This window comes from Chiloscyllium punctatum, chromosome 1, assembly GCF_047496795.1.
Source record: "Chiloscyllium punctatum isolate Juve2018m chromosome 1, sChiPun1.3, whole genome shotgun sequence".
Taxonomy (NCBI): Eukaryota; Metazoa; Chordata; class Chondrichthyes; order Orectolobiformes; family Hemiscylliidae; genus Chiloscyllium; species Chiloscyllium punctatum.
Window position 1 is genome coordinate 86,856,923 of NC_092739.1, and position 15,575 is coordinate 86,872,497.

Sequence of the window (15,575 nt, forward strand, 5' to 3'; positions counted from 1 at the left end):
AATTATGTAAGAAATAAGAGCAGGAGTTGCCTATTGATCTCTTAAGCCTGCTAATATTCATTAAAATTATGGCAGATATGATTGTGACCCTAACTTCTCTTTCCTGCTTACCGTAAAATCATTGCCTCCTCTGTAGATCAAAAATGTGCTAACTCTGTCTTGAATAATTCAATGACTTTAACATAGCTCCTCTCTGGAGAGGTGACTTGCAACGATTAATAGTTTGAGAAGAAATTCCTTCTTTCTCCTTAGCGAAGGGAAGGTTGAAAGGAGATTTAGAGGAATGATCTTTTTTAAAAATGAGGGACTAGACCAAGTAAAACTGTTCCAATTAACATAAAGCTGAAGAATTTGAGTACACTGAATCTTGATAAAGGAATAAGATTGATGTGGATCAAGAATATGCACCCTAAAAGTGTTGTGGCAACAGCTACAATTGGAGTTTTTAAAAAGGAGTTGAGTAAGATTCCAAGAGAAATTTTGCAGTGCAACAGAGAAGGCATGGAAAGTTGGGACTTAGAGTTGCTCTTGCAGAGAGCAATGTTAGCACATTGAATTCATGAATTCAGTAGTTTCCTGGATTTTAACTGTTCTACTAATCAATGATCCTGATCCGTAAAAGGTAAAAGCATTAAAATTAATGTAGTACAGATTCTTGAAATTTCTGAGATGAGCAGGAAAATGTTTGTTGGCTCAATTCCCTCAATCATTGAAAATGGTCCCTCTGAACCATTTCTGTGACCCAGAATATGATCAGTTAGGTCATGACACTGTGACCTCAGTGAGGTGGGTTCATTACCAATTGTTGTAAGGGATGCATAATCAATCTTTAAATACCTTATCAGGGTAATGGACATTAACTGATGTCATCTTCCAGTGTCTCCTGACTAGTTCCTTCAGGTGTAAATTATCCATGGGTACATCCTCTTTGTTGTCGTCTATTATTGTTACTTATGATTTCCTATTAATATTAGATACATTATGATGTTGTCTTTGACCATCTGCTTAAGGCAGGGAGCTATATGCTGTCAGGTTCTTATGATTGAGACGATGAGGTTATTGTCTGTTATGGCTTAATTGGTCCAAGTCCTCATTGAACCAAATTTCTTAAGTGAATGTCTATGTTAGAGACCAACTGCTCGGTGATGTTTTTCTATCTGTGGTGCATTGAATGAGTTGTTTTTAAGGGAAAGGATATAGTGAAAAAAAATCGCTAATTTCTAAGTTCTGTATAACCAATACAGAAGATAACAAAACAGTGCAAGAATAGATAATAATTAAATAATACGTGTAGTGTATCAAGAGTAAGATAACATTGAGTTTTGAGTAGTAAAATTCAGAAGAATTCTACAATTACAAATTTAGACGCGCCCACTGATATTGAAATTAATTCAAACCGAAATTACATTTAGCCAAATCTAAAATAGCTTCTCTTTTAATACACTATGAATTAAAACAAAGTCACTGCAGAACACTGCCGTTGTATTTTTTAATTCTTTAACACCAACTTTTTTTTTGATAAGGTCCAGGAAGGGGAGGGAGGTGTCAGAGATGTATTGTTGGTCACGTTCGGGTCCGGACTCTGCTGGTTTAAAGGTCGTCCGGAGTCCGTGTGGGATGAGTTGGTTACCGTCACCTCCCTCCCCTTCCTGGACCTCTCCATCTCCATTAGTGATGACCGACTTAACACTGACATTTTTTACAAACCCACTGACTCCCACAGCTACCTGGATTACACCTCTTCCCACCCTATCTCTTGCAAAAATGCCATCCATTATTCCCAATTTCTCTGCATCCGCCGTATCTGCTCCCAGGAGGACCAGTTCCACCATAGAACACACCAGATGGCCTCCTTCTTTAGAGACTGCAATTTCCTTTCCCAAATGGTTAAAGATGCCCTCCAACGCATCTCGTCCACATCCCGCACCTCCGCCCTCAGACCCCACCCCTCCAACCGTAACAAGGACAGAACGCCCCTGGTGCTCACCTTCCACCCTACAAACCTTTGCATAAACCAAATCATCCGCCGACATTTCCGCCACCTCCAAAAAGACCCCACCACCAGGGATATATTTCCCTCCCCACCTCTTTCCGCCTTCCGCAAAGACCGTTCCCTCCGTGACTACCTGGTCAGGTCCACGCCCCCCTACGACCCACCCTCCCATTCTGGCACTTTCCCCTGCCACCGCAGGAACTGTAAAACCTGCGCCCACACCTCCTCCCTCACCTCTATCCAAGGCCCTAAAGGAGCCTTCCACATCCATCAAAGTTTTACCTGCACATCCACTAATATCATTTATTGTATCCGTTGCTCCCGATGTGGTCTCCTCTACATTGGGGAGACTGGGTGCCTCCTAGCAGAGCGCTTTAGGGAACATCTCCGAGACACCCGCACCAATCAACCAAACCGCCCCGTGGCCCAACATTTCAACTCCCCCCTCCCACTCTGCTGAGGACATGGAGGTCCTGGGCCTCCTTCACCGCCGCTCCCTCACCACCAGACGCCTGGAGGAAGAACGCTTCATCTTCCGCCTCGGAACACTTCAACCCCAGGGCATCAATGTGGACTTCAACAGCTTCCTCATTTCCCCTTCCCCCACCTCATCCTAGTTTCAAACTTCCAGCTCAGCCACTGTCCCCTTGACTTGTCCGGACTTGTCTGACCTGCCTAGCTCCTTTTCCACCTATCCACTCCACCCTCCCCTCCCTGACCTATCACCTTCATCTCCTCCCCCCCTCACCCATTGTACTCTATGCTACTCTCTCCCCACCCCCACCCTCCTCTAGCTTATCTCTCCATGCTTCAGGCTCACTTGCCTTTATTCCTGATGAAGGGCTTTTGCCCGAAACGTCGATTTCGCTGCTCGTTGGATGCTGTTTGAACTGCTGTGCTCTTCCAGCACCACTAATCCAGATTATTGGAAGAATGTTTATGCATTGAAGGGAGTGCAGAAAGGATTTACAAGAATGATTCCAGAGATGAGAACAGTAATGAGGATAGATTGAAGAAGGCTGAGGGGAGATTTCACTTTCAAAATCAAGAGCAGGCTGAATACAATTGGTAAGGAGAAATTCTTCCTGTTTGTAAAAGGAACAAGAAAGAGAGCACATATTTTCAAGTGATTTGCAACAGAAGCAAGGATGATATGGAACTTTTTTTTCACTTGGTGAGTAGTGAAGGTATGGAATGTTCTACGTAGAAGAGGTAGGTTGCATTGAGGCATTCAATAGGGCATTGGACAATTACTTAAATCAAGAAATGTGCAAGGATGTGGGGAAAAAGCAGGAGATTGACACTCTGTAATGATGGTCATTGGAAGAGACAGTGCAGGCACTATGGGCCAAATGGTTGTCTCCTGTGTTGTAATTTCTGTGATTTCGTGATAGTGTGTTTTATTCTTTCTGTTTCCTTGGTATGTTTCTTTGTCAAATAAGGTTAAAAGAGTCACATCATATTAAAAGTACTAAAACGTATATCTGTTCTAGTTTAGCAGAATAATATGAAATTTATCAATGAATATATTTTGTGAAAAGTATCGAAAACTAAATGAATAATGAAATGTTAATTTCTACCTGTCAAATTCTACTAGTCCTAATAGTGGACATAAATGGGCAGATGGAATAGCGTTTTGGAAAATATTAAGTTATTCACTTTGGTGGGGAAAATGGAATGACAGACTATTATCTCAGTGGAGAATGACTGCACAGTTCTGAGGTGCAGTGGGATTTGTGTGTTCTGGTGCACGAGTCCTAAAATGTTACTGGCAGGTGCAGCATGTAATCAAGAAGGCTAATGGAATGCTATGCTTTATAACAAAAGGGATTGAATATCCAAGTAAGGATGGTGAGCTTCAGTTATGCAGGGAATTAGTGTGCAGTTTAGGTCTCTTTATTTAAGGAAATATGTCAATGTATTGGGGGCCGTTCAGAGGAGGTTTATTAGGTTGATACCTGGAATGTACAGGTTCTCTTCTGAGAATATGTTAGCCAAGCTGGGCTTGTTTCCTTGATGTTTAGAATCAGAAGTGGTGTGTAAATCCTGAATGATCTTGACAAGATGGACCTCTAATAGATTAATACCGAATTCAAGGCACTGTTTGAGAATTAGCGATTATCATTTCAGGATAGATATGTGAAGACAGTTTTCTTTTCTCTGGGGATTTTTTGACTTTGTAACTCTGACTCAGATGGTGGAGGTGGGATCATTAAATACTTTTAAGACAGAGGTGATTAAATTCTTGTTAGGCCAGGGAATTGAAACTCATCAGAGGGTAGATCCGAACATGAACGTGAACAGATTTGCCATGAGCTGAATGGTCTACTCCTATTTTGAATGTTTATATGTATGTTCTGCGTCTCTGAGAAATCACATTGGAGGATTTGTTACTGCCAAATGTGCACTCTCATTTTTAGTTTTCTTGTCTTATTTGCCCGTCTTTGAATTTTCCCATAATATTGAAGTAAAATAATCTGTTAACATGAGTAGATGTAATTTCCCATCAGTCTTTTTTAAAAATGTCAAGAAAGATGTCATTATGAATAATAACATCAATGTTTTACCAAAATAATTGTCTCAACTTGTGCTTGCTGTCGATCTCTTTGTTTAGAACTACATTTGATCTTGCGGCATTTTGTTTTATTTGGGGCAATTTCTGAATTTAGCTTTGGGATATATGATCATGGTTTTACTTCTAGTAACTATTAAAGGTGATATTGATTGAGTTTTTTTCTAATTTCTTCTAATCCTGTAATAGAGAGAAGTTTTATGAGGCAAAACTTCAGCAACAACAGCAAGAGTTGAAGCAATTACAAGAAGAAAGAAAAAGATTGATGGAAATTCAAGAGAAGATTAGGCATCTGCAGAAATCATGCCCTGATCTGCAGGTGGTTTTAAGTTTGATTTCTTTAAGTAAAATTTGGAACAGGCACAAATCTCTACTTTTATCAGATATGATGCATTGCAGAAATATGTTCATATTTCTCTTAAAATTACTTGTGCTTTTAACTTCTTTACTTTGTTCTTGAAGTGATATGAAAGTAGAGATCGATAAATTAAACTCTAGTTAATGACTTGACAAGTAATAGATGAATTTTTTTTAATTTCATGTTTTATTCAAAACTTGCATAGAAAGTAAATGTTCACATATTTCAAATGAAAGTTAATACATTGTGAGGGATTTTACTGATTAGTGCTGTGTATTACATATAAACTTTGTTCACTTGCAGTTGTCAACATCTTGTGCAGGAAACTTGTCAAAAATAAAAGTTCCCATTGTTACATCTACCCCAGCGATCAGTGGTCAGACTGCAACAGCAAAAGCTCTACCTGACCCAGTTGCGGCTCCACCCCCTGATAGTGAGGTAAAGAACAACTGTTAATATATTATATTTCTTTATGCAGTTACTTTATTTGTGCAACATTTGTTCGACAAGGAATTATTTACCATAAATGTGCTTAGTTATTCCCTTTAGTTAGAAAACATATCACGACCTTTATAGAACATTACAGCTGCAGAGTTGGAAGCAGGTGAGAAATGGTGAGCACACCGTTGCACCCGGTGTGGTCTCCTTTACATCGGGGAGACAGGATGCCTTCTTGTGCAACATCTCTGGGACACCCACACCCATCAACCCCACCGCCCCATGGCTGAACATTTCAACTCCCCCTCCCACTATGTCGAGGACATGCAGGCCCTGGGCTGCCTCCACCGCCAAACTATTACTACCCGATGCCTGAAGGAAGAACGCCTCATATTCCACCTTGGGAACCCTCAACCACACAGGATAGATGTGGATTTCAACAACTTCCTCATTTTCCCTCCACCACATCATCCCAGTTCCAAACCTCCAACTCGACACCGCCTTCCTGACCTGTCCGTCACTCCCCTCTCTGATCTATTGCCTTCTCCCTCACCTTCATCCACCTATTACTTTCCCAGCTACCTTCCCCCAAGCCCATCCCCCTCCCATTTATCTCTCAGCTCTGACCCAGAAACCTCATTCCTGATAAAGGGTTTGTGCCTGCAAAGTTGATTCTTCTGCTCCTCTGATGTGGTCTGACCTGCTGTGCTTTTCCAGCAACACATTCTCCAGGATCTGCAGTCCTCACTTTCTCCTCCCTGAGAATTCAAATAGTCATGAAAGATTGGTTTTTGAAGAACTTTTCGAGTTGTTGAGTGAGAGGGCATCAGTCAGCAGTATTTAGGAAACAAATTCTTGTTTGTTGTTATTGTGTCATGGTTGTTATTGTGCCAAAACTGAGTGAGGATGGTAGGGGACACACTGTACACCAATGCTACAATACAAGAATGTGTTCTAGCCAGTTGATTGGAGAAGATGACAGAGGTAAGCAGGGAATTAAACCATTGAATGTGAAAAATAAGAATAAAACCTTTAATTTGTTTGCATGAAGTGGCAGGGATTCAAAGCTTTAGTGAGGATTGTCATGTGGAATACAGTGGGGCATTGTGGAAGATTTCCCCTGGTCTTAGCCCTGGACTTATCTCTCTCCATCCACGTTTGCCCCTATTATCCTTTATGCTGTCTCTGTGCTCATCGATAAGACTCACTTCACTCAACCAAGTTAGCTCCATATGTGTTTCGGTATATATTGCTTATATTATGATGCTCCCGTCAAGTGCCTCAAGGCACTTCACTACATTAAAGATAGAATATAAATGCACATTGCTGCCATGGTTTATGTACAATCACTTCTGAGGAGAAATAATAAGTCTGGTGGCGTTGACCACAGATGTAATGAAGGTGTTTGTGGGGATTTTGCTTCTAGTGTAATAGGTGTACAAGTCACTAACACTTGTTTGTGATGACAGCAGTATGTAATATTCATGGACAAATTGTGCACTTTAGAACACCGCTAGATGTGGAACAGGATCAACAGGTTGCACACTGTAATGCTTTTCATGGAAATGCTAAACTTCATGGATTCTTATTTTTCCACTTGTGTATAAAGAGACTACTGGTTCACATGTGGTATCAAACAGCACATCAATGTTAGTCAAGTTGGAGATGATGAGAAGTCTAAGATAAGGTAATCGCTTGTAACACTGGAGTGGTCAGGTTGACACTTGCAGAAGTGACTGATAGTCCTTTTGAAAGGGACCCAGATCATTTTTAAAGTAGTTATTGGTTGCTGACATGGAGTTCCTTGGCTATGGAAAGTTAATTGCGTAGTAGGGCACTGGATTGGAAGAAGGCAATTGAAAGTGATTTGTAACTCTAATTTGATATTGTTTGGATGGAAAGCCAGTTTATTAATACTGACTAAAGGTAAAAAATGCTGGAGAAACTTGGCAGATCTGATGGCATCTGTGGACAGAGAACAGAGTTACTGTTTTGAGTTCAATATGACTATGGGTCTCAACTGACTGGAGTGCATTTTAATATTGATAGTATGGTGTTAATACTTTGGGATTATGAATTCAGAGACATTACTTCAATTCCCACCATGACAGCCCAAGGAATTCCAACTAACTTATTTAACAGAAATTACTCTCTAAAATGTTCATGATGCAAATTCTGAATTGTGATTGCAATCCATCTGGTGCACTCATGTCTTTCAGGGAAAGAAATCTCCCCCTTTATCTCAGTGACTCCAGCTCTTTAACAACTACCCTATAAATTGGCCTAATAAGTCACTCAGTTTCGAACATGGACAGCAGTGGTTCAAGGCAGTCCCTCACTACTGTCTTCTAAACAAGTGCTGCTCCTATAAATTGATGCAATTCGATTTTAACAATGAGTATTACGTTGCTTGATTAAGTGATTTTCAATGATAATTAGCTGTGGTCTGAGATGCGCAGACATCAAATTCTCCGTGAAGAATTGCGTCAAAGAAGAAAACAACTTGAAGCATTGATGGCAGAGCATCAGCGGCAAAAAACACTGACTGAAAACAACTCCATTGTTGCTGCATCGGTTAAAAGTGAAGGGACAGAGACACAGGATACTCAGCAGCTCAGCAGAACTGAAAGGTTAGAATAGTGTATATAAGCAAAATTTGCTCAATTAAGCTTTGTACTATCTGCACTTGACCTGGAATAGACAGGTTAATTGGAACTTGATAGTTGTCAACATCCAATAATTACTCAGCTGTGGTTAATCAAATGGCCTACAGTGTGTTAAAAGTTCAAAATAATTTTGTTTTTTTCTTATTTGAAATGGATCAATGGATTGATTTTTGTAAGCTAATTGTATTAATTGTTTTACCACCTCTTCTTACCTCATCAAATTGTCACAGACACTAATTGGGCTATTTTCCATTTTTTGATGTGTGTTCTCCACAATAAGCACTCCATGTCAACTAAAGCTCAGCCAGGATATTGAATTGGTTCTCTCTTTCATGCTGACACAAAGCAGGAGAAATTCAGCCTAGCCAATTGCCGCCACATCAGTCTACTTTTGATTGTCATGAAAGTCATGGAAGGTGTCTTCAAAAGCAACCTGCTCACTGACACCCAGTTTAGATTCTGTTGGGCCACTTGGCTCCTGATCTCATTCCAACCTTGGTTTAAACAAGGAAGAAGAGTGGGATTCCAGATGTGAGGTGGGTGTGACTGCCCTTGACATGTAAGTTGCATTTGATCAGGTGGCATTAAAGAGCAAACCTGGAGTAATTGGGAATCAGGTGAAATCTGTCTGCTGGCACATAGGAAGATGATTGTGGTTATTGGAGGTCTGCCGTAGACTCAATTATCTTCCCCTCATCCTAAGGTCAGAAATAGGGACGTTTACTGATAACTGCACAATGTTCAGCACTATTTGCAACCCCTTGGGTTCTGAAGCAGTCATGTCCAAATATAGCAAAACCTGGTCAATACTTCCCTCAAAAATGACAGTTAATAACACCCTGGACTAGAAATATAAAGTTAAAAATCACACAACACCAGGTTATAGTCCAACAAGTTTATTTGGAAGTACAAGCTTTTGGAGCACTACTCCTTCATCAGACAGCTATTGGGGTAGAAAAGGACACAAGGATTTTGCCAGGGTTGGAGGATCTGAGCTACAGGGAGAGGCTGAACAGGCTGGGGCTGTTTTCCCTGGAACGTCGAAGGCTGAGGGGTGACCTTATAGAGGTTTACAAAATTATGAGGGGCATGGATAGGATAAATAGTCAAAGTCTTTTCCCTGGGGTCGGGGAGTCCAGGACTAGAGGGCATAGGTTTAGGGTGAGAGGGGAAAGATATATAAGAGACCTAAGGGGCAACTTTTTCAAGCAGAGGGTGGTACGTGTATGGAATGAGCTGCCAGAGGATGTGGTGGAGGTTGGTACAATTGGAACATTTAAGAGGCATTTAGATAGGTATATGAACAGGAAGGGTTTGGAGGGATATGGGCCGAGTGCAGGCAGGTGGGACTAGATTGGGTTGGGATATCTGGTCGGCATGGACGGGTTGGACCGAAGGGTCTGTTTCCATGCTGTACATTTCAGTGACTATGACACAGAATTAATAGTATAAGATCAAAGTCTCATACAAATGATGCGATGTGTTGAACAAACCTAAATTGCTGTTAAGTCTTTCATCTTTTAGAATGGGTTGCAGGTTTCAATTCATTAATATGTAAATGCCTGAACTTCTTTCAAGTCACATTCCTGAGATAACTTAAGGTTTTATTTAAAAAGTGACATCTCAGCTCAGACAGTGCATTAAAGATGTGAAGTTAGAATCTGTATCCCAACCTTGAGTCAGACTGGTTCTGTTTCCAAAGTAAGAATTGGTAAAATGTCACATGGACAGACTGCCTACAGATTGTGTGCTTTTGAACAAAAGCAGAACTCTGAATGCTTGTACTTCCAAATAAACCTGTTTAATTATAATGTGGTGTTGTGAAATTTTTAAATTTGTCCATCCAGTCCAACACCGGCACTTCCACATCATAGGAATAAAAATACAGTGGCTACGAGAGCAGATCAGAGATCAGGAATACTGGAGCTCCTGACTCCTTGAAGCCTGTCCACCATCGATAAAGTTCAAGTGAGGAATTTGATGGTCTACACCCTTCACTTGCCTTGATGAGTGCAGTTCCAGCAGCAGTGAAGAAGCTGGACACCATTGCTCTCAAATCAGCCCACTTGTTTGGCACCACATCCACCACCACCACCACCGGTACTCAGTGCATACTGCTGCTACTATCTATAAGATGTACTGCAAACAATTTACTGAAGTTCCTCAGGGGCAGTTGGGGATGGGCAATAAATGCTGATTCAGCCAGCAGCACCTATATCCCACAAGTGAATAAAGGAAAGAAAATTGACCACCTATTAATTCAAAGAAAGTTTCTTCAATTTATATATTTCTTTCATATCCTCTTGACAGTCCAAAGCATGTCACATCAATTTCTTTTTCAGTCACTGTTGACAAATGTAACAGCTAGTTTTACACAGCAATATTGCACAAACAACTGTTTGTTAAATTACAAGCAAATCTGTTTCTGAATTATAGATGTTGGCCAGAACACAACAAGAATTTCCAACGTTTTCTTTGGACTGTCACTTAACAGGGAGACATCTCATCCAGATCAAGTGCTAACATAAACCTTGTATTTAATTCCTGCATGCTATTTGTCTGAACTAATTTATTTTGAAACTTGGAGGTGATAGTGCCACCACTAAACATAGATCATTATTATACTGAAAAGTTATTTGGCACTCCTATGAACTAGGAATGTAAATGATGCACCAGTGTGTGGCTATAATATTAATTAGAATTGATTCGAGGCAAATTGACATTTCCAACTTCAACTATTGCCAACAGTGATGATCAATGTTGATCTGTAATGATTGTTTTAATACACTTAGAATAGATTCCTTTGCCGTGAACTCAAGTTTACCAAGAACTGGGTTACAGCCAAATAATACAATTTTATTTGCAGCTCTTATGACTAGAAGAGAAAAAATAATTTTATTTTTGTTCATCCTTCAGTGTTTGTTTTGGAGCTCATTCCCACTGATGGACAACCTAGGCATTTATCCATTCTTAGTGGTTTTGGAGTCGTGAGAAAAAGTAAGCCTTAGGGAATTTTGCTGTTGATACCTTAGAACAGAATAGGTAGGGTAAATTTTTATGCAAAATGAGAAATTTTATTTTGAAGCCTTCTTTGTGTTTGCGAGGCCCTTATTTATCTACAGGAGTGTCCAAATGGATTGGAATAGTAATATAAATTAATATTAAAATTCTCCATTTTTCCCAGGACAATGGCCACTTGGGGTGGTTCTACCCAGGGTGCATTAGATGATGATGATGAGGAGGAGGAGGAGGAGGAGGATGAAGAGGAAGAGAATAACAATGATGCTGGTGATGAAGAAGAGAATGATGAACGATCTGATGCCATTGCCAACTCAGAAGTTGAAACAAGCTCTCATGAAACATATACAGTGTATCCCAATCAAGAAAGAAGCCAAGGAACACGCAATTCCAGAGAGAGCAAGAAAAGGTGGGCTGTAGTTCAGAACTATTCAAAGAATATATGTAGTTGTGAACAGTTTACCCAACCATAGGCAACATAACCTAAAATGTGCTCTCAGCAAAGATAGACTTGTCAATTCCACATTCATGAAAGCACCACCACCTTTTCTCACAGTTAGTAGCATATGGAGGAGAGAAAGCACAAGCTTATATTCCATTCCATATCTAGTTTTTCCCATGATAGGCCACAAGCCTGTCACTCGAGGCTGTAGCTTCAGGGCACCACATCACATCAAGCTTGCTTGACCAAGAGACTCCCGTTCTCACTGCTTGCATATTGTGTGTGAAGGATTTACAAATGATAATTGCTGCCTTCTGTCCTCAGATCATAGGTATAACGTCTTGACAATTGTCAAAAAGCCAGAGTTTGTAGCTTTAACCTGTTCTCTGAATTAGAATTCTATTTGAGATATTAATTTTCTGCATTATAGTTACTTTAATGTTTTCGAATATAGCTTCTGCTACTTAATTTCTTGCTATAAATACCAAGTAAGGAAGTTGTAAAAAGGTTGGCTGTAGGATTGCCATATTGGCTTTCAAGAAATTTTTGAGACAAGCTATATTCAAGAGTCATAATTATGAGACTTCTCTTTAGAATAAGGTGACAAGTAAACAGTACATGTGCATTTTTCAATTTTTTTTCATAAGTGATTAGGTTTTTTCTACTCATTTGCTGTTTACAGTTGTGTTTATTCCTTCTGAGGCTGTAATACCTGTTCCAGGTCTAAGTTTGTTTATGATTGACCTTTCCAAAATTTCAGTAAAATATTTGTATTTTTGTTGTGATATGTGGAGTCATGGGACTGGTGCTGTGTCTGTCTCAGTTGTAACACCTGTTGGCACTGATTTACATTAATAAATAACTTGTATTCAAGTAAATTTGTTTCGATGAACTGTCTCATTTAAATTGTTGACTGTATTGATTGTTGACTGACCTTCAAATAATACTAAGCTTCTTGTTAAATATAATTTCCCTTCTGTCACTTCCACAGGTGGAAAGATAAGCGAACATGTTCCTCTGATGGGAACTATCGTTCGTTCCACAAAAACAAACAACATAATGTTGGTATGCGTCGTCAGGAAAACCTGCGCTGGGCAGCTGATCTTTCCTATGTGGAGGAGAGAGAGCACTGGCAAGAGCAAGTAAACCAACTCACCAGGCAGTTAGAATTCAGCACAAATATGTGCCAAACCCTGATGCAGGACCAGCAGGTGGGAAGTATTTTTGGAATTTTTCCTTTTGTCTCCCCCATTGCCTGAAAAGAGTTTGCAGCTTTCATATTTGGTTTCCTGTTATTTTGTACAGATTATCATTTGAACAGTTTGTATCTTTTCATTGTGAGAGACAAGCAGATTAGAAGTACTTTGACAGTTATTCAAACCTGAAATGTCTGTTATTGGGAAGAAAATATGGTCCATGGTAGTTCACATTTGGAAAGAGGAATTTAGTGGGAATTTTCTGACAATACTTAAAAGTATAAAGTGTGTCCATCAGCAAACGATAATGGACTTCTCTGGAGAATGCAGTTTAAACACATAGTTGAAAGCAAGCATTTATTGTGGGGAAGTGTGAAGTAATATATTTTGAGAGGAAGACAATTAAGTGGTACATACTCAAAGAAAAAAACAATGAATTTGGGTATAAACAGTCCAAGCTTGGACTATAAAGTTCTTGCAAAAGTAAACCAATCAAGAGGCTTTATAAAGAGGCCTGAGGTGTGCAAGACAAAAAGAGTATGGTACATTCAATAAGGCAATAGTTGAGCCACAGTTGATATAATGCATATCATTTTATGCTCTGTGATAGAAAGGACAGTGAACTGTGACCGTCAATCCATCAGGTGACACACTAAAATTATGAGGAAAAACTATGATGATTTATTTTGAAATACGACATGGAGTATAAAAGACATTCCAAAGGAAGGATTGCACTCAGGTTATTATAGTTAAAGTTAGCAATTTAAGGTCTTCAATTCAAAATCATCACATTAAAATAGTAAAATTCAGAGAAATGTATTCAAGTAGAAAGTTGTTGGAGCACTAAATGCTTGGCTACATGGAATTGAGCCAGAGAAAAATCTAATTAAAATTAATACTTAAATCTGAAAGAAGACCAGAAGATCCATTTCAGAGACAAAAGGATCAACTTAGATTGTTCCAAACGTTGGAAGACTGAAATATTCTAAAGTTATTCTGAAGGTGAAAGGATTTTGTTGATGGCTCTCAAATTGATACAATAAAAGTATCAGCGTGTATTTGGAGAGAGGTCTGGTTTCATGGGATGTAAATATGCTGATAACAAAAACAATGATGCTACTCTGATATCAGCAGAGCATGTTATGGAACAGGGAAGAAACCCTGTATTCTTAACATGAAGTGCAAATGAAGAGTGTTGCTGCCTTGAAAATAGTTAGAGAGCCTTACTCTAAGATGAGGATGAAGTAGGGATGCTGGGAACTTAGAATAGTAGCACAATTGAGAGTGTAACTGTGGGCATCCAATGTTTTGGAGAAAAAAAAGAAAGTAAAGAATTGATGAAAGGACAAACAACCCAATGCATCACAGTGCACTTAAAAGTTATACTGACAATCATATTATCTCAAGCAGTCAAATAGGGTGAAATTAAAATTCAAAATGCTCGGCTCTTTCAAAAGACCATGTCAAGGATTTAATTTATTTTTGCCTTGTTAAAATAAAACAAGTGCTCCACTTGTGTGTTGCGAGCTTGATGCTTGTTGAGTGGGAGACTGAGTTTTAATCTTCTTACTCTGCTGCCTAGTTGGAAAAATCAGTATTCTGCTCTTCTAAATACAGTTTGCAAAGGCTTCAATTACTGGAAGAATGAACTGGTCTAAAGCTTATTAATTTTGTTTAGGATGTGTTATGTTGTATATTATGTATTGATGTGTAACAACAGATTGCAGTTCATTTCAGATAAATGCCTGCTTTAATGAGGCAATCTCGGACAAATGTATTTTTTAGCTAACAGGCATTGTAGGCAAATAGGCAAAATACTTCGAAATTTCTGATGCTCTTATCAGTTGTTTTCTTTCATGCTATAATTTTTTTTGTCTGATCATTTGCTTTGAAGATTTTGTGTTGTATGTCTTTTTGAAATAGATGCACTCCAAATAGAACTTGAGATGTCGCATAAACGTGCCTAGATTGCAGAAACCTATTTTTCTTTCGGAAGTATACTTTGTTGCAGTTTAAATATGTATTATTTGGTGTACCGATTAAAAGAACTTTTTACTTCCACACAGGCACTTTCATGTCTCCTGCAAACATTCCTCACAGGTCCTTACAGTGTCATGCCCAGTAATGTTGGATCACCACAGGTGCATATCATTATGCACCAATTAAACCAATGTTACACGCAGTTGGCATGGCAACAGAACCACGTGCAACGGTATGTAGACATTCAAAATTGTTATTTACAAGTATTGCATATTGAAGCCAATGCTTCCTGAAAAGGGATAGTGAATGTTTACCTTAGACGTGAAAATGTTTAAACAAAACACTGTGATAAATTGTAGTTCAGCTGACCTAAAGAATTTTGTGAATGGCTTGTCAGTTTTGGGTTATTTTATTGGTACAGTGGCATGGTCGTAGCATTATCAGGTCAATGTATGGGTCTTGGTAATTTGAGAACTGGCACATGAGCTCTGAATAATTATTAAAACAAATCACAGAATCACCATTGCCATTCATGGAAGTATGTTTGCTTGTTCTGGCCTGCAAGTGACTCCATATGATATTTACATGGTTGCGTCTTAATTACCTTCAAAGTGGCCCAGGACACTTAGTAAAGGTTAAACCTTCGTAAGAATTTCAAAAATAAGACAAGGGCACTACACCAACAAATGCTTAGATGTATATACTGCCTTTAATAAAATAAATTTTCTGGGAGTATAATGAACTGACATCAAGCCATCTTCAGTGACCAAAACCTTTGTCAAAGAGGTAGATTTGAAGGAATGTATAAGAGGATGAAAGTGAGGCAGAAGAGTTGTAGCGAAGTTATCCTAGATCTTGCATACAAGACAACGGAAGACCTTGCCATCAGTAATGAAATTATTAAAATCTAAA

General features: G+C 39.2%; 1 protein-coding gene across 6 annotated transcripts in view; it reads left to right on the forward strand.

Annotated features, from left to right (window-relative positions):
• The window catches only part of pcm1 (pericentriolar material 1), a 154,374-nt gene that overhangs the window by 70,127 nt on the left and 68,672 nt on the right, over positions 1–15,575 (forward strand). For all 6 annotated transcript variants that reach the window (XM_072570300.1, XM_072570309.1, XM_072570318.1 and 3 more), the window contains 6 exons: positions 4,755–4,884; positions 5,227–5,361; positions 7,801–7,991; positions 11,212–11,454; positions 12,479–12,698; positions 14,750–14,895. In XM_072570300.1, the coding sequence (XP_072426401.1) occupies positions 4,755–4,884; positions 5,227–5,361; positions 7,801–7,991; positions 11,212–11,454; positions 12,479–12,698; positions 14,750–14,895 (1,065 nt within the window). The remainder of the gene's footprint in view (positions 1–4,754; positions 4,885–5,226; positions 5,362–7,800; positions 7,992–11,211; positions 11,455–12,478; positions 12,699–14,749; positions 14,896–15,575) is intronic.